Source organism: Dermacentor andersoni, chromosome 5 (assembly GCF_023375885.2).
Source record: "Dermacentor andersoni chromosome 5, qqDerAnde1_hic_scaffold, whole genome shotgun sequence".
Lineage (NCBI taxonomy): Eukaryota > Metazoa > Arthropoda > Arachnida > Ixodida > Ixodidae > Dermacentor > Dermacentor andersoni.
In genome coordinates, this window is record NC_092818.1 from 139,421,838 (window position 1) to 139,441,160 (window position 19,323).

Sequence of the window (19,323 nt, forward strand, 5' to 3'; positions counted from 1 at the left end):
GATTTCCAGATGGCCCGCGCCTCTGTTCGGAGTACGTGCGCGCGCGCGCGCGCCGGCACGCCAGCTGCCGAGTAGCATGCACCCCCCGTGCCCTCCTCCCCTGCCTTTTTCATCCGCATCCCGCTTCCACTCCGGCGGCTGATGATGCGCGACCGCGATACCGCCACTACTGTGGTAGCACATTCTTGATCCTCTCTCTCTCTTTGTGTGTGTGTGTGTGTGTGTGTGTGTGTGTGTGTGTGTGTGTGTGTGTGTGTGTGTGTGTGTGTGTGTGTGTGTGTGTGTGTGTGTGTGTGTGTGTGTGTGTGTGTGTGTGTGTGTGTGTGTGTGTGTGTGTGTGTGTGTGTGTGTGTGTGTGTGAGCGCGCTCATGTACGGTCATCTCGTATGCACATACGGTATTTTACGCCTGCCCGTGATATTTATCGCACGCACACACGCACGTGCACCCACACGCACTTTCGCAAGCTTTGGAGATCGCTTGTTCGCTGTACGCCGTTCGTAACTGCCTAAGCGCGCGCGCGCGCGCGCGGAGATACGACACGCGTTGTTGCTTGTGGGCGTCTTGATGGGCGGCGTAATGAAGTGAGGGCGCACGTTTTTGTTCAGTTCGCTGCGTTGTCCATACGAGTTCGGTTCCCGCTTCTTCGGTGCTACGGCGAGTACACAGTCGCGCATAGAAGGGAAAAGTATGTAATGTCCCACACTGTTCTTATGTTAAGAGCAAGACCATATTTAGTGAGTTATGCACGCGGCTCTATGTTCCTGCGGCGGTGAGAAAGGATGCAGACCTTTGAATTTGAGCCTGTTGGCTGTGCGGAACTCAGCCAAACTTGTTAAGCGCACTATAGTGCGCTTAACAAATTTGCTATGTGGCCTCTTACTGAAACTACTTAACAGCTCGTAAATGATTTACCAATTCATCATTCAGAGCTCATATACGTTCAGCAGTGTTAACTCGTTGAGGAAATACCCCTCGTGGTTACTTTAGTTTTCCAGCTGCAGTTGACCTAGCTCTTCGTTGGCTCACTGTGGCTAACTCAACTATTTGTTCTTGGCGTGGAATCATCTTTAGTCCGGCTACCGAACTGCTACACCGCCTGACAATACATAACAGAGCTAATGTTGAGCGAGTGCCACTAGCTTGGTACTGTTTGTCTACCTGTACCGACAGTGTATAATACGCCAAATTTGATGAACGAACTTTCCTCGGGAACAACTTCACTGCTTCGCAAGTGGTCACAGAGCAAGGCGGCTGCTAGCGTACTTGAATGTGATCAAACCGATTATGACGAGGGCGGGACAATCGAGTTTGTTCCTCTTAACATTGCGCCATTAAGCGAACGCTGAAAAAAGGACGACTGATGCCTTCGCTCTGTGCGGTGATTTTCTGTAGCAGCGGCTCCTGTCCTGGCACTGCTTAAAGTGTAGATCGACATGTGTAGCTATATATACAAGTCGTCAGTCAGACTGTGGTCTGTCAGTTTTTTCGGCTGCATCTACGTCTTGAACGCTGCGCAAGACATCTAAGCACGCGGCCGTCCCTAAGGGCAAAAAAAAAAAGAACTGTGCTAAAGTTTGGGCGTACCATCTGCTGAGGGTGAGTTTATTGATGATTTTCTTGTCTTGTCTTCTTTACTGTCTTTTTTTTTTCTGAGTATGAATCGCAGCGCGTGCATGGTACATGCTGCTTGGCATGTCATCGAAAGTAAAGTACGGTACGTCTCCTTGTTTATTTGTTCACCTTCGTATTCGAGTTCAGTGTTTCTTTAGTTAGTGCCCGTAGTGCGCGAATCAAGAGCGCGAACTACCGCAGCAAGTATTTCTTTTCTGTCATAATTTCTTTTCACAGTTCTGATGTGCATTACTTGTAAACTCAGGGCTACACTCTTACTTACTTTACGGGCAAGAAAAAGACGGGGATTGGGAAAGTTTCGATTTCTGAAGAATCCGCTCCATCCCTGTACCATTTCCTGTCGAAACCTCGCGCTCGCTTGTTGGGTAGACGGTGCCATATGTAACACGTATACGCAGACGAAGCGCGCGCCTACGGAAGCACTGCAGTCTCCCTTCTATCTCAGTGGAGGCGCGAATCGGCCATCTCGCAATAGTGAAGGGCTCAACATGACACGGAAAGTGACTTTGGCTCTATCCGATGCCGCGTAGCTGCATCGTGGGCTTGGTTCCATGCTTCTTACTCGACATTGAACTTCTTGCCGACGAACGCGTGCTCGTGTTTTTTCCGAGTAGCCGAAAAAAAGAAAAACGAAAAATAAAAATTGTGAAAAATGGGGAGGGAGCAGCGGAACAAGTAGGCGTCAGTCATTCGTGTGTCGTACCGAATCGTCTCTCATGATGCCACGCACACAGCTGAGTGCGACTTCGTGCTTCGAGGTTCAGTGCCCGCTGTGCACACGTGTATGGAAGGCGGCATGCACGTCGGAGGTCTGCGAGATGGAACAGACTGGTCGAAATAATCGGGTGAGGGGACTGTGAGGGAGGAGCTTCCTTGAGGAGTGCGAATCTTCTTGTTCTTCGCTTGCACTGACAGAGCAAGGCTGTTCGCGCGCCATCGACATACAGGCGAGATCGATGGAGGTGTCTGAGAGGTTCCCACGCCGGCGTTCGTTGCGCATATAGAACAGTGAAAATGGAGAAGGCGTTGGTCCGTATGGTTGGCAGCACGCGCTCGCCGTAGCAGCACGGATGATCCGTTCCTGAGTGGCTTTGCATGTACGGCACCTCGATTCGATCGGATGTACAAAAAAGAAAAAAAAAAGTCTACACGGTGAAGGGAGGGGTAGGGACGCAGGCACCCTGCGCGCTTACAGAAAAAAAGTTGGGAGAGAGAGAACGCCAAGAAGCACGGCGCAGAACCTATCGTGATGTACTCTCGCGTGTTGGGCCTGTTCAGAGAGCGCTTCACGGAGCGCTGTATACCATGCTGCCAAGAAAGCGTAATATGAAAGCATATACTATATGTAGTTTGAGGTGAATGCAGGAACTAGAGGCTCGCGCATCTGGGCATTTCTGTGTATGAACCCAGAAAAAAACACCAGAAAACATAGATAACAGGGCCCTTATTCACAAGAAAAGCACTTACGCTAGAACTGTTCGCGAGATTAAATTACAGCCAATCGCGATGCTGGACCTATTATTAGCGAAGGCGATTGTCCAATGGCAAACACCACGTATGCGAACGAAAAGCTTCGTGAATTCAGTCCCTGAAGACCTTGACTAGCAGAGTGGTCGAGTGTGCCTCCATATACGTGCCCCTTACAGTATTCCTTACAACACTTCCTGCGGGGGTACTGTAATATAGGCTCATTGCGTCCACCACCTTTCTCTCTCTTCTTTTTCCTTTGTGTGTGTGTGTGTTCATTAGTTCTCTATTTGTTTCCAAAACTGCAGCCTGCTCGAACGAAACGGCTTGGCAAGCCTCTCTCTCTCTCTCTCTCTCTCTCTCTCTCTCTCTCTCTCTCTCTCTTCTCATTTCGACGGTAGCAGGTGATTCCGCGGCGATCGTGTGTGTAGCAATCATGCCTGCGAAAATAACGCTTAGCTCGAAGTAGTAAATTTTCTCGTCGCAACCCAAGTTATAGCAAATCGTGCGCTGATTGACAGCCGCATAAATTCAATGAGTCTATTCACAAAGACGCCGACACCTTTATGAATGGGAACGCTCCACTCATTGGCTTCTTTATGCGCGATTAGAAGCCATGCACTCGCTTTTCCTCTAGCCCTGTCTGGGCAGCGTGCGTGCTACAGGTTCACACGAACCCGGGCTGAGTGAGACAGTCGTCGCTTTATTTTGGGAAAACGCCAAGCGCTCTCTTAAGCAGAATATATATGTAAGAGTGGAAGATAAAGGAAGCAACGAGTGGCCGTATACGCGTGCATTGTGGGCAGGTTTGTCATGCCTTAACGCTGTTTTTTCCGCGGAAGCCGTGGCGGTGACGCCGCGTCGTTTCTTGCGGAACACCGAAAAAAGAACATCGCTAAGGCTTCCGTTCCGCGTCATAAAAGTGATACCGTTGTACGCGCGCGCACACGCACACGCACACGCACACGCACACGCACACGCACACACACACACACACACACGCACACACACACACACACACACACACACTTTTTTGTTTTTCTCTTTTTCCTTGTTAACTCCCGAGATGCTCTCGCAGCGTCTTTCGCCCAAGGCGCCCCGTGCACCGCGTATATAAATGCCCGCAAGCTTACGAAGGCGAGTGAACGGCGGCTCACGCATGTGAGGCCTTCTTTTGTGCTCGCTGCACCATAGACTGAACCTCGATTCGTGCTCGTGTTCGTATAGCTGTACACTTGTATAGATTCCACGAATTCTGTGTCGCGATTTGAAATGGTCCCTCGTCTGACAGCCGCTTCTTTTCGCTTTTTTAGCACGTTTGTAGACGACAGCCCACGAAAGCGTGGGTCTCGCGTTGTGATGTATTGATGCACGTGTTTTTGTTTGTTTGTTTGTTTGTTTGTTTGTTTGTTTGTTTGTTTGTTTCCGCTACTGGGCAGCTTTCGCCCGCTCATTTCCGTGGCAATTAAAAGGAGAATGGCGGTGCAGAAAACTCTATATGTATGCAAGGATTTCAGTCAGACGCACGCCGGGTTTTATGCCCTTAAACATTGGAAGAAAAGATAACGGGACATATGGAACAAACATGAAGGAGTAGGGGGGGGGTGTATTACAATAACTTCTTTTTTTCGGAGCAGTCCTAGAAGTAGAGGATGTAATGAATTGCTCCTCTGAATAGTGCTACATTACTAATATATGAATATTATATTTGAGCTTAGGTATGTACACTTGCGAGGAAAAGTTCGGTGGGCAATATGGTGCTGGCGAAAAAATTTTCTTTTTTTCTCTCCGTAGCCTGAGCATGCCGACTGAAATCAGGTAGTGCCGCCTACGAGCGTGTGTTCCACCAATGCAATGTATTGAAACAATTACACATAACAGCATAGCCGCGCTAGGAGAAAACGAAATTTCTTTCGCGGACGCCGCGGTCATCAAAATTTCACTCCCGACCGTACACATTGATGCAAGTTCATGAATGCGCAGCTCTGCAAAATTTTTGGTTAAAAAAAAATGCCTGGTGAGAGCAGTGCCGCCTTTTCTTTTGTATCGAGGAGGCGACTGTCACAAAACGCTGCCCTCTGCCTATAACCTGTTTTGGAAACGGCAGACGACAGACGACCTCAAGGCCGAAGCATTTGAGGCGCGCGGAATGTCTGCGGAGAACGTGATCGCCGTCTGTCGCCGCAATGCCGAGCGCTTCCGTTTAACGTGCAGCAGACGATCGTGTTCCACGTGTTGGACGCCCTAAACGCCAGCAGCACGCGTGCACCGACAAACACGCAAATGTAGGGCGCGCGCTGCTTGCTTCGGTGGTTGCGTCGTTGCGTACATGGCGTCGCGGCTATTTTTGGCTGCGGTCTCTTGTCATCGGACACCGAAACCTTTGTCTACACGAGGACTGTTGTGTCTCTGCGCGCGTCAAAGGACTGACGTCGTGGCCTGAGCGTTTCAGAGAGGAAGAGTCGCGTCGTTCGCGCAGTCTGACGGGAATTGAAGGGTGCTCGCTTCGTGCTTAGCCAACGCGGATAAAGCTGCCTCGCCATTATACGTATTCCTGATAAAAGCAGGATGTCGTTTTGCTGATGTAGTTCGAACAAAGAAACAGGGCGAAGGAGGACGAGGACAGGGAACTTTGTATAAGGTGTCTTCAACTCTCTCTCCTTCTCTCTCTCTCTCTCTCGTGTATAAGATTTCGTATATGCAACGTTTATAGACTTTCTGAGTAAATATCCGTATACGGATATGGGTATTCTTTTGGCTGACAAGATCTGCATCCTTAAGGATACTTGACCATATCGTCTGTGTGCGTTTGAATATCGAGCGACATGCGCGGATAGTGCTCAGAAGGTATAAACGTTTTTCGAGTACACCGGTTATTATGTAAATTTTTGCCCCCGACATCACGCACTGCGTGAAGTTATTTACTAGCGAGACGTGCGTTCTCTTTATCCATTCGACATTACAAGCGTTTGTAGGTTCCCGCCAAGAAAAAGGGGGGAAAAGAGGATATCGCAGTCACGCCAGATGGTGGAAGCATCGACAGCGACTGGGCGGTGCGGGTATTTATATACCCAGCCTTACATCCACGCTCTGTCAGCCACGCGACTGTGGAACCCCCCCATCACGTGACCCGCGCGACTAAGCGCTACGCACACTCCAGATTCGGCCCAGTTTATATGTGTACGCCATCTGCGCGATCGGTTAATTTCACTCGGCGAGGAACCTACCCTGCAGACACAGCCGTGGAGACCTTTGGGAGGAAGACAAAGAAAGCTACGTTTTAATAAATCAAGTATATGTTCCAATGCGTATATTTGTTGTGACGAGGATAGTGAGGTACCATTTGTGGTTTCATCGCCTTAATTTCGTATAGAGAACCAAGCCGCTCACCGGCACATCTGTAAGGCACGTACCGGTGGCTGCGTACGCTGATTCGTCGGCATCACGAACGCGTTCCGTCATCTGTATACGGAGAGAAACACACACTGTCGTCACACCGTCCCCAAATGTATCGGTCAATCGCCTGGCTTTAGGTCGGAAACGCCATTACCCACCAACGACCACGGAAAGTGGCTGAATGGGCACTTAAGCTATATGTATCGCCTAGAAAAGTACCTGGCTGATTGTTAGTACATGAGCTTATACAATTGTACGAGCGTGAAGACGAAAGAACGAAATAATAAGTGGGTTCGGCCGCGCGCGCCTTCACAGTTGTGCGCCGCGCGTTAACGCGTCACGCGCGCAACGCTTACGATTTATATACGCGAGTGTAACAAGCGCGGCGTTAGCTCCCTCACGTCAACAACTCATTGCGTCAGCGTTGTCACTGAGCCGTGAGCGTTGCGGAAGCAGGTGACAGGGCGCGGGTTCGCACCATCAGGCACGTCGTATATATAGTAGCGTAGTATGCACACTCGTAGATGGACCGGCGCTCTTCGCAGAGCACACCGCTGGTGATGACGCTCTGCACTCGAAGCGGATGGGCGATGCGGCTGGCCGAGCGAGCCTTCCGTTTTGCTTGTCGCCTACTTTTTCTATTCTTTATTTCATCCTCCCGGTCTTGATTGATCAGCTCCGCGCCGGTGTCGGCCTCGATGTGGCAGGCGCCTGGGCTTAAGTGATACCGTGCCCGCGGTGGTCCCTTCATTGTTGCCCTCTAGCGGCTCTCACGGGCACGCCGCCCTCTCGCTGCTTCTCAACCCTTTCTCTCTCACAGGTTGGTGGGCGGCAGGTGACAAGCTTGACAACGTAATGGAAAAGGGTTATTTCCAAAATAATCTCTTTCGGAGCGAGGACTTCTCTCTCTCTCTCTCTCTTTTATCTCGTTGCTTCCCGGGATGCGTGAGGCTTCGACATTTCCCTTCCCATCCTTTTCCTTGTTCTTCTGTACATATATATATCCTCTCTACCACCTGTGTACGAAGCAGTCGAGCGACGTCTGGGACCACAGTTCCTGTTCTGACATCGCGTGCCGTTTTGATGGGCTGGCTCCACTTGCGCCTTCTTTCTTTCATGCTTTTTTTTTTTTGCTTTTTGTCCGCCTTGCCTTTTCCCGTCACTTGCGTAGACTCTGGGCGCATATTTTCGAAGATGCATCGCATGTGAAGCAAACTTCAGGATATACTAAAGAGTTCTTGGCAAGGACTCGAGAGTGATTTACACCAAACGGGTTTTCCTTCGCGCCCTCCGAACTGTCATTATACTTCGAATCACTGCTTTATTCTTCTCTTTTTTTTTTTTTTCTTGTGTTTTGCTACGCTCCATTAGAGCGCGGTCGCTGCGGCCTTTAATCGAGCCCGTTACCTCCCGCTAATTATCCGAGCGTTTTAGCTCTTGCGCCGAAGTAAGCCTGAGCTGCCCGCATAGCGTCAGCCTCGCTATGCTAAAGGAATCGTTCTTCAACATCGCCACGGAAGGGTGTGGCGTTTGCACACGCGCACTGTTCCCTCCTTATACGTCAGGACATCGCCAACGGCGTCGCCATGCTTTGTCCGAGCACACTCGTGGCAGCATACCTCCACTTTTATCCACACGGCTTTCGATCAATTCACTGCACTGGACAGGGCTTACCCTGGCCGCCGTGGTACAGGCTTTAAAAAAAGCCGCGGACGGGCCTTTCGCTGCGGCTCATCTGCGGCTCACGCAACAGGCTGGTCAGCGGGCCTACCGAAGGCAATTCCAGAACGTTTGCCGCGAGCACGTCTCGGGTTGACCCTCCCCGGTTAGCTCAGTGGTAATGGCGTTTCTTGGCGAGCAGAAAGTCGCGGGTGCGATTCCCAGCTGCATTGACCGGATTCCCGCAGGAGGCCCAGCGCAGAAACGGTTGCTGCTGGAAATTATTTCGGTGCATGGCTGGCCAAACTTACTCGGCAGCAGTAAATCTCATAAGTACTTCTTTCTTGCGGGGTGTAGTTGCTGCGTGATTTGTGCGGTGATAACGCCGGCACAAAATAAAGGAAGACAACGGATGAAGCGGACAGACATTAAGAGCACTCTTAGTCTCAGTCCCTTTACGTCGCCCTTTGTATTCAGTTGGGTGCGTCAGTGTTTTTCTTTTTTTCTTTTTTTCGGTCTATAAGTCGACAGCCTTCCGCGATGGCGTTTCTCCAAAGCAAAATGCAGCTTGAACTTCTGAAGTAAGGAAAATGCTCTGCCTGGAGCCGAAGTTCAGTACTGCCGTAAGGCGTTTCTTTCGTGCACGAAATGGCAACCATCGAGAATAAAAGTGCTTTGCGCCTTTCATAAGAGTAGTGAACGCAGAAGCTAGGCGCATGGAGCATGTTCAGGACTTCCAGGCATGTTCAGTTCGGCACTCTTTATCAGTACCGCAGCAACAGCAGACGAATCTGCTCCCGGCATCGACACAACCTTTGTTAGGTTATCATTGCTTATTTATTTATTTATTTATTTATTTATTTATTTATTTATTTATCTATTTATTTATTTCGTTAGCCCTCGACTGAATTTTGTGATGTGTTGCCTAAGCTTGATATAGCTTTTGGCACAATCGCAATTCGGATGGGGAGCATTATATACGGTTCATGCGAAAAATGCGTTTTAGAGATAAGGAGATAATATATTATCACTAAAGACGGAGAGGCCGGACTTAGACAGCTTTATCTTACCTGCTGTACAGTTAAGGGTGAAGGAAAATGGAGCAGTGATAGAATGGGTGATTATGAAGAAGACGGGAAAAATTTGTATTCATTTGCGCTTGCGGTCTATATGTGTGTCAATCCGTCTTTGCACGCCTTCTGTGATGAAACCCGATTTTGGCGGTTGCGTCTGTCCGCGCCTGTTCATCTTGGACCTTATCGCGGCCTTGTGTACGAGTATGTGTTCGGAACTCATATACGGGTATATGTGTCGGAACTCAGTATAGTGTGTGATGTTGCTGCTTATTTTACTTATTTCTTGTAACATTACTATTACGTCAAAAGGAGTAGCTGTCACCATTCTCGGTGACTAAATCGCTTTTCATTTCAACAGCAACAACAAAGGATGTGTACAGAAATGACGATGGCACAGCCGTTTCCTTCCAAGCGATTGCTGGTCCTCTGTCGCAGGGCTGCCAATCCACTGCTATCAACACCACCTTCCTTAACACCAGGAGCCTATGTTTCCGTAGTGTGCGCAGATTCTAACACTGCCTTCATAGCTATCGTTGCTATAGAATTGCCACTCTGTCTCAGAAACGAATTGAACGACAATATGGGGGCAATTATTCTGTGCTGCTGCTGCAGCTAACGTTTTTCTTTTTTTTAATGGTTATACATTTGGCGCCCTGTGCCTTGTATACTTTGTAAATGCACGCAGTTTACAAGTATATCGTAACGCTCAGCACTTATTCCTTCTCTGCCTGTCGCGGTTGCTGTGCTATACATGCATCGCCGGCGCCCAGCCAAAGTGCGCAAGGAACGGCCGTTGCGCAGTGAAGAGGAATCCCCCGTGGCCTCCTTCCTTCGGTCTGGCTGCTCGCTCTAACCCGTAGATCCGAACTTGTGTGTGGCTTCTTTGCCCCTTGTGCAAACCACAAGTTCATCTCTATGGGTCTGAGTTGGCTGATGTTCTCTTCGGACCCTGCCCCCAAGAAATGGACCGCGGCGACCACCAGCACGGCACTGCAGGAGTGCCGTGGGCCTGTCTTTTTTTCACGTGGACTGAACTGCTTAGCCTAAAGCATGGACAGGGCCCATATATTCTGGGACGATCTTTGTTCGTTTGGTTTTTGGAAACATATCACCCGCGCCGTGCGCTCATTGGCTAAAGTCAGCGGAAGTGAGCGTGATCATTTAGACGGGTGGGCAGGCGGGCAAACTTACCGTATAAGCATGATACTGCAATGAAAGACTTTCAGAAATGGCTGACGCATCAGGTATAGCAATACGCGGAGATCGATCTGCGATACTGCGCATTTGAACTGGGTTTGGGTTTTTATGCAGGATGTACTTTGGGTCCCCTACTTCCCTAACTGCGAACAGTTGAATGCGTTCACTGGCTGCACTTCACACGTGTCGATTTACAAACATCAGGTGGTTGGTTCCGTTTTCTGCACTAAATATTAGCGTTAGCCGCTACGTTATGCCACGCGAAAGTATACTGTGCGGCAGGAAATAGAAATCCACGTTTTTTTAGCGGTGGTTGCGCAGGTTTCGGACGCCCTTGGTGTACGCCTAGCGTTCAGCTCGATGTGATAGGATATGCTATACGGGTGAGGCTGAAAGTGATCGTACCACAATATATGGCTTTAGGGCTTGCATACGGATAGGGCTTGGCATAAAGCTTCCGAATGACGGCGTTAACACATTTCGATGGTGTTTTGAGCTATCGTTATCCTCAGGTGATGGTCGCCGGCGTCGGAATACATGGGTGCGATTCTTTTTCAGGGCATGTAGTGGGATCTTCGCCGTTCTGGAACAGCGCCTGCAGCCCTGCGGTCCATGGGCCCGCTCACTGCGAGTCCTCAACTAACGTTGGAACTCTTCAGACTGGTCCAAAAGGAGGTAGGGCTGTAGCAGAACCTCTCTCTGTCTCTACCACTTGCAAAGTAATAAGTTGTGCTCAAGCACAACTTACATCTTCACGCCCGCCCCATCCCAACCATCCTTATTGATTCATTAAGCCCCTCCACCCCCACCCCCCACCCCTTTTTTTTCTTTCTTTCTTTCCTTCCAGAAGACCACGCTCGCGCCTTCGGTACTCGAGCGTGATTTATCACTTTTCGTGTCAAACCACTTTCGTATTCCTAGTCACTGCCGTATAGCGGACTCATTCTGCCAAGAAGGTGAATGATGTCTCGATGCAAAAATGTGAAAATTTCCATCAGTCGAGCGCTAACAACTATAGGAGTGTCCCAAACGTGGCATGCCTCGAAAACTATTGCCAGTGGTATGAGCGTTGGTCGCATATGTGGTTGTGGTTCCTGTCAAACGTGGGCAAAAGACTAGCCGAAATGTGTGCACTTGTCCGAAGCAGTAAAAGTCTTCGTGCAGTCATGAGGCTTGCGGGATATTTAGTTGCGCATTCAAAAACTCTATATGGTCGAAATTTGATGAAACGCTCCACTCTTTCATAGCCGATGTGTTCGTTTGGGATCCTAGGATCAATCAATCAATCAATCAATCAATCAATCAATCAATCAATCAATCAATCAATCAATCAATCAATCAATCAATCAATCAATCAATCAATCAATCAATCTGGCCTGCAGTGCTTTTCCTGAGATTGGTGGTCTATCAGACTATTCTGTGAAATTCAAATGTGCCTAACAACGGGGGTGGGTAGTGTCTTGGAGATGACTCGGCATACTATACGGTAAATCGTAACACGAGATTGTTGAGACTATGCGTAAGGCGTCAGGTTTGCGTCCCCTTGTAATCGTGTGTTCTCACCTCTTGCACGACGACCCGCAAGGGGCACTATAGCACGCTCGCTTCGCGTCATTCTTGCCGCACCGAACGCGGTATACTTCCTTTCGCGGCATTGCGTGTACCTGTATGTGCAACGCGTACTACCGCGTCGTATAGCTGTCTGCTGCAACGCGCACGCATTCCGGGCATTGCCTTTGTTTTTGTCGACCTCATCCTGTCTCGTCGACATCCGCGAAACTGAGCGCGCGCGTCTCGTGGTGGCTGCGGTGATGTCAGTCTCGCGACGCTTCCCAGAATGAGCGCGCCGCGCCGTCCTCGGATTGAGCAGCGTGACGACCGCTCTCCGGCGGCGCTCCTCTGCACGTGCAGCGTAATTTATTTATTCTAATTTCTCTTTCTTTCTTTCTTTTTCCTGTGGAGCGTGTGCCACCGTTGTTGTGCGCGACCGACTCTGTGACCTGAGTCACACGCTTGACACGTGTCAGTGGCCTTCCCCGTGTGTGTATGCGAGCGCGCGCGCGTGTGATTCACCGGGCAGCGAAAAGTCAGTCGCACGCGACCGTCGAAGACACTTTTCGACAGCGCAATGCCGCGGGCCTTTTGCGGCGATGCCGTCACCAGGAGGTGAAAGACATCGACGGAGCCCGAGTCTGCGTGGCTTCGCAGTTGTGAAGCGGAACGGGTCCGTCAACGCCTGTGCATTCGGGTGACGTCAGGGCAGAAGTTCACCAGGTAGTGTCGACCTGTAGGTTGTGCACTGCTATGCGCGCCGGTATACGGCGCGTTTGTTTCTCATCTTTAGTCTAGACGCGGTGAGTAAAATGTACACTTGGTGTCATGACGCGGGTATACACTGACTTCCTCTTATCGGCGCGCTCGGAGAAAGTGCGTTGGCTCTACTTCTCGCTAACCTGCAGAAATGTGTAAATACCACAACCTATCGCACGGTTCATTGCGACACTGCACGCGTGGGCAAAATTTGCACTGACTATAGGTGGTAATATCAAGTTGGAAAAATGTATGTAAAACAAAAGAAGAAAAGAAAGGGTCTGCTGCTCTAAATATATAGACTCGCCGTAGTGCCTTCCGAATGCTTCTTTTCTGGCGTTGGTTGCAGAGTTATACGGCCATCATTTGCATCGCAGGCAATGAAATTTGGTGTCTTCTAAAATACGTCGCATAGCCGTGTCGTTTTACACAAAGCCGTGGTCGAGGCGGTTTCGGGAAAACTCAATTATAGTTCACACATACAGTTTGGGCGTGTATACGAGAAGATTACACACGTTCATGGGCACGCGTTGCTTTATTCTTCTGGCGCGTACTTCTGCTGGAAAGAATCACTGCACGAGGGCTTCATCCGCATCCAAAAGACGGCGAGGAGCTTGACTGCGACCTTCACCCTCTTTCTTTTCACTAATTTTTACTAACACAGGCGAAGAAAGCGCAGCAGCCTTTTGAAAAGTGCGAAACACTTAAGAGCGAGTCTTTCGTTTTCTTTTTTGTTCATTGCTCGGCCATCTCTCCCATGAGAGGGAGTTTAACCTGCCAGGTTCTTTTTTACCGTTTACGAGAAGGGGAATAAAGAGCGCCCGCTTCCGCTGCTTCGTTTCGGAGATTGAGTGATTTGCGGGCGTTGCCAGCGCTGCGAGCGGAGCACCCCCCGCCCCGACAAAGCTAAGTGAGCTAATGAGACAGAACAAACAAGGGGAAAGTCGAGAAAAGAAACGCACTCGAAGAGAAGTCTTGAAAAATCGCGAACAGATGGGCTGACGCTTTTTGCGAACTGTAAAGCCGAGAGAAAGATGGGGCAGGGGTTGTTCTCGGTTAGCGGGAGCGGGAAAGCAATAATCGCGGCTCCGAAGAAGCGCTTGTTCGTGCAGGGACGTGCGACGACGACGCAGCCGCCCGACAAGCCTCCTCGCGGCGGCACTCTCCCTCGCGCTCTCTTTTCGACAGGTGGCGTGTGTTGCAGTCGCCGAGCGGGGTGATGGCCGGTCGCGCCCTCTGTCGTCATTACGTCGTACTCGTCATAATTTACAGCGCAATCTAATTGCTATTTGCACTCCGTCGGGGCGCGTCCCTTCGTGGAAACAATGAATATCACTCGGCGTGGCGGAGAAAACAGATCGCGCGTCGCTGCCTGCGGAGGATGGGAAGAGAATGGTTGCGAAGGGAGTGGGAGAGGGAGACGGGTGCTGGTGCAGCGTTGCACTGCACGTACATTGCCGGACCACCGGCCGTGCAAAATGTGCGCTGTGCGGACCGGGAGGACGAGAAGAGGGCTCATTAGTTTTGCCTTTTAAAGCAGTGGAAGGGACGGAGGGGCGTCAGCTTTCCGTGGCAAGTGCTTGCTGCTCTGTGCGTGGCTAGGACGAAAGTGTTGAGATAACGCACATGGAGAAGAGAATTACAAAACAAAACAAAAGCGTTCTCATGTTTTGAACATCAGGCCTACGTGCCTTAATGGCCGCGTTACGCTGTTTTGTGGTGGGCTGGTTGACCCGTGCGACCGGGAGGTTGCTTCATACGTTTAAGTACGGCGTGTCACGGTGATTGCGTCCCTGCGGCTCCACCAGGATGCTCAAGCGGATAATGAACTGAATGTTGCGAACGCTCTCATAAATACAGTGCTGACGGCATGCCGTACATGTCTAATAGTGTTGAATAACATAGATGCGGTGTGCATGTTTGGATTCGGTGAGATGTGTGGAAACGTGCATATATAATAACCCAATATCTTGCTGATGCGTCCCAAGCCTAGTCCAGCATATCACAAGTCCGGCGGCATGCCTACGTATAGATGATCACGAAGGAAGTGGCAATCGCTGACCAGTTTGGGAGCCAGTCACTACGGTAATCCCTGATGTAAAAAGGCTGATAGCTCCAAGGCTATGAGCAAAAATCGGCAAATCACCTCACAAGGCTCGATCTCACCTAATCCTCTCATTCGACTTGACGACCTGACTCAAACTCGTTTGATGACGTTGAAGGGTCTTCAGGAAACCGCATAACTTTAAGTGGCGGCAAGCCAAGTCATGTTAATTTCATTACTGATCGAGGTTCACGGCTGATCTTCAGCCTCATTTCACGAGTTGGAAGTGTGTCCTCACGGTCGAGTGAACTTACTTGTGCACCCCGTGCATCGACGTACCTGAGCATCATTCGAAATCTCTGATACTGGTGCCTAGAAGCCGTGGTCGGCGAATTGTATATAACGCTTCATTAAAACGCTTATTCAGTAGGAGGTTTCAGTTGTTAAACATGTATGTTATTTCAAGGCGTGCTATGTCTTAGGTAATCTATACTTAAATGTAGACATATTTCTGAAGGTGTAAAAATTCGCATCAAGGAAAATGTACTCCAAACTGCCGACTCATTAGTTCAGGAGCAACAGGCATGCACATGAGCGGCTGCGGAAAACTTTGACCTCCGAGCCCTATCTCGGGTAGCATTTGGCTGCACTCAACCCTAAACTGACGCATGATGGCGAAACTGTTGACTTCACTCGGCGAAATTCTAGCAGTCGCCAGCATCACATCAAGTTGGTGAGATTAAGTTCAAATTACGGCTGAGGTCTTACCTCGAGACGTTTCCCACCACTGCCTTTGAGCACCTTCATGTAGAGCTGCAAGTTCCACCGTCAAAGCGCTCTGTTCTACTGTTTCTACGAGAGAGAGAGAGAGAAAGAAATTGACAAAGGAAAGATCGGGAGATTATGCATAACTGAGCCCGGTTAGCTGCCCTACTTTGTCGGAAAGGAGAAAAGGGGGACGGAAGGGAGGAGTAGAACGAAACACAAAAATCATACGCGCACTTATCCAATTAAAAGTTCTCCACTCGCCGAAGCGCTTCCATTCCCATATATACGTCACTACAGGGGAAGGGTGTCGTCGTATGTAAAAGCGAACGTATATCGTTACCTTTAGTGCATAATTCGTGCGCAAATTACGGGACAGCGTAACAATGTCGGCCTATTTTGGCGTCCACGTGAGCGTATACCCGAATAGATCCAACCGCCCGCCGAATCCAGATGCTCCATTCGTCTTCCCTTTCTTCTGTTGCTGGCACTTGTGTTTTATTTTATTTTCGGCGCGGTATATACAGGATGTCGGATTCACGTGGCACCTCTCTGCACATTTCTCAGCTTTAGCCGCTTCAGCGGACGCGTTGCGCCTTGAAAGCACATGCAGTGAACTCCTCTCCGCCTCGCTTCACACCGGGCTCGTGACAACCCCGCGTCCAGTGATTGCGCGCAGCGCTTCGGTTTTTGTTTTTTCTCCGCGAGGCGCAAAACCCATTATTAACGGTGTACCCCTCCGTGTAGTACATTTGTATAAACGCCCGCGCGTCTCGGTTACACGCCGATTGCGCGGATAGGGACGGTCGGAAAGCTCTCGATGAGCGTCAGTTTCAACTGGTCTTTCTTTATAACATCCGCCTATCCCTTCATTTCAATTTTTTTTTCGCTTTTCTTCTCCCTCGCTTAGTTCTTTCTTTCTCTTTCTTCTTTTCTTTTTCGTTTATTGAGGCTCGTCCCCTACTTTATTATGAAGCAACGCGCGTTGAATGCAAGCTGCCGCCGTCGTCCGCGCTCGTCGTGAACTCGATGAAGCGCCGTTTCCGCTTCGCATTTTATACACGCGTCTCGTTAGCGAAGGCTCACGCGGAATCGCTATCGTTCGACGATTATCTGCGTGCTCCGCGCAACGAGCGTGCCCACGTGGACCGTTCCTTCCCCCGTCGTCGCACACCGGGGGTATGTAGAACTGTAAATTCGCGACGGTTTTTCGCGCTGGGCGTTCCGTCTCCGATGTGCGTGTCTGCAGACTACGGGCAGGTGGGCGGAATTAAAACAGCGTGGGAGAGGAGCTGGAGTTGGCCAGGGAAGGGGAAGTGTAACGGCGAGGAGGCTTGCGTGCGACGCTTGTCGACGACCTCCCGCTATGCGCTTGCGGCAGCTTGCGCGTGGTCGGAGACACGCTACGGCGGTTCGCGTTGTTTTCTCGGCAGATTCGTCGCTGCTTCGGTTCACGACCGGCGCGTTTGTGTGTGTGTGTGTGTGCGTATATGTAGCTGGTGTGTTAGTGTTCGTGCTCACGTGCATGCGTTCAATAAGGTCCTCCTCCTCCTCCTTGCTTGGTGTGAGCAGTAGCGTCGTCTTCGCGTGCATGTGACTGCGCTGGCGTATACGTCGGCCTACCACACGGCCATCAGGTACATGGAGGGCATCAATTTCAATGATTAAAGACTGGAAAGTGCGTGTCGTATTCCTGTCGTTGGGCGGCCCATCGTTAGTCATTTCAGGTGCGCTTTGTTGCAACCCAGCCCTCTTTTTCCGCAGCGCAGGTAATTGGAGTGGCCAAAGTGTCTTCTGCGGCGGACTAGTGCGTCGCTGTGCTTTTGTCGTCGCGCCATGCAGTTCACTCAAAAGCCACGGGGTGGCGTTTCTGGTTCATAGAGTGCAAGCACAGTGGTGCGTTTGACCTTGCGAAAGGTAACATAGGAACGCGGCGCTGACGTGCAATCTTTCGGTGGTCGTTATTATCCAGGTATTCGTTGAATTTAAACCAATGTGTAGACAGTCAGGCAGGCTTGTGTTTCGCTAGTATATCAGCTTGGGCTTGTTGGTTTTCCATCCTGGTGTTAACAGCGCAAAACGTACGGGACACGAGACAAGAAGACGACACCACAAGTGCTGTGGTGTCGGCGTTCCTGTCTCGTGTCCCATTTCCGTTTTGCGCTTTTAACACCAGACTTGTATTGCAATGGACGCAACATCAGCCTCGCTGTCAACTAAATCCCTGCCCGACAAATAAAGTACGTAGCTGTAATTGCACTCTAGTCTGGCACGTGGCATTCAAAATTCACTGAGACTGCGTCTGTGACACCTTATTTACGGCTGTATAGTGACGATTTGCATGTACGCATTCAGAAGTTGCCAACGATTGCGATGGACTGATGTCTGACCACTACGTTCTTCGGTGCTCCTTTTGAAAGCAGCGTCATTGAATAAATTTCTTTATTTCCTCCAAATTGTTACACATACAATGCACAAGAGAGAGAGAGAGAGAGAGAATGGGCTAATATCCGGAAGCTAGTGTAAAATCGTGTTCGTGTACATTTTGCAGCAGCAAGAACAAACAATACTGTTGAAAGTTACTTAAGTTAAAACGCATGAATTCAATGTGTCTGCAAAGAAAATAATTTCTGAACGACATATAACAAGGAAGATAGTTTTGTCACTTAAAGCAATTATTAAAGGAACTAGAGAACTACATTGTATCATCACGTGAACCATACAGTTGAAACAAAATGTTCAAGCACAACCCATTATCGTATTTTGCAGTGTTTTGTGACTATTTCCGTCGCTATCAGTCTAATTAGGTAGACTGTAGTTATATAAGTGAGTGGACGCCGCTGTTAGAGCGTGGGACGCGAGTCCAATTTGCACCGCAAATGGCTTTTGATTATATCTAACTCACGAGCTTTAGGTTAAATTACCGGGAGTCATTAAACGCTGTAAAAATTTTTCTTCTTTTTTTTTTTCGTCGTTATTCTGGCTTTCACCGGTTCATCCTGCCTCATCGAGCTTTCTTGGTCAACGTCCTGCGAGGCACACCAAAAGTACTCTCGATTGTGCACTCGCTGAGCGTCAGGCTAACAGCCTGTTGAACACACAGCCTCTGCAGCATCGCCGTCAGCAGCAGCTGCCGCGTCACAGCGATATTTTGGTTATCGTTGTGATCACCGGCAGAAAAATACGGAGTAGTACACAAATTATAGAAGCAAGAGCTTCTTGTAGCAGGCCTCAATTAGCCGGGATACCGCAATGAGCCGTTAGGAAATTACTCTTGTTGAATGAGCCGTCTTTTCAAAAATTATGCATGCGACACAAAGGTGGAAAGAACATATCATGGTGAGGCGAGCATGTACTGCCTTCTGCAGGCATGTGCACGCGTACTTAGTATTTTTGTTTTCTATTCCTATTCCGTGTTTTCTTTTTTTTTTTTCTTTATTTTTAGCCTAGCAGAGTAACATTCACGTCCTCTCCGTTTTTCTTTTCCTTTTCTTTAATAGTTAGTCGCATCCGTAGTACGGAATGGCCATCGAGGTTGCATCTGTCTTGCGAGTTATTTTATGCGGGCCCAGCGGATCTATGTTGTCCAATAAATCACGCGCCTTAAATATGATTGAAAGTGACCCTGCGCGCTCATGTGGCTGTCAGATATGCTCAGGTGGTGCAGCGACCCTTTGCAGCTCTTTTATTGTATTTGATAAGGATGGACGATACAGAAATGAATGAATCCAGTGGGCAGCGCACCTATACTCTGGATATGCCCCGGAACGAAAG

General features: G+C 49.6%; 1 protein-coding gene across 1 annotated transcript in view; it reads left to right on the forward strand.

Moving 5' to 3' along the window:
* The window catches only part of LOC129384904 (uncharacterized), a 138,588-nt gene that overhangs the window by 109,549 nt on the left and 9,716 nt on the right, over positions 1-19,323 (forward strand). Inside the window, exon 4 of the mRNA XM_055070523.1 lies at positions 10,989-11,105. Within this exon, the coding sequence (XP_054926498.1) occupies positions 10,989-11,105 (117 nt within the window). The remainder of the gene's footprint in view (positions 1-10,988; positions 11,106-19,323) is intronic.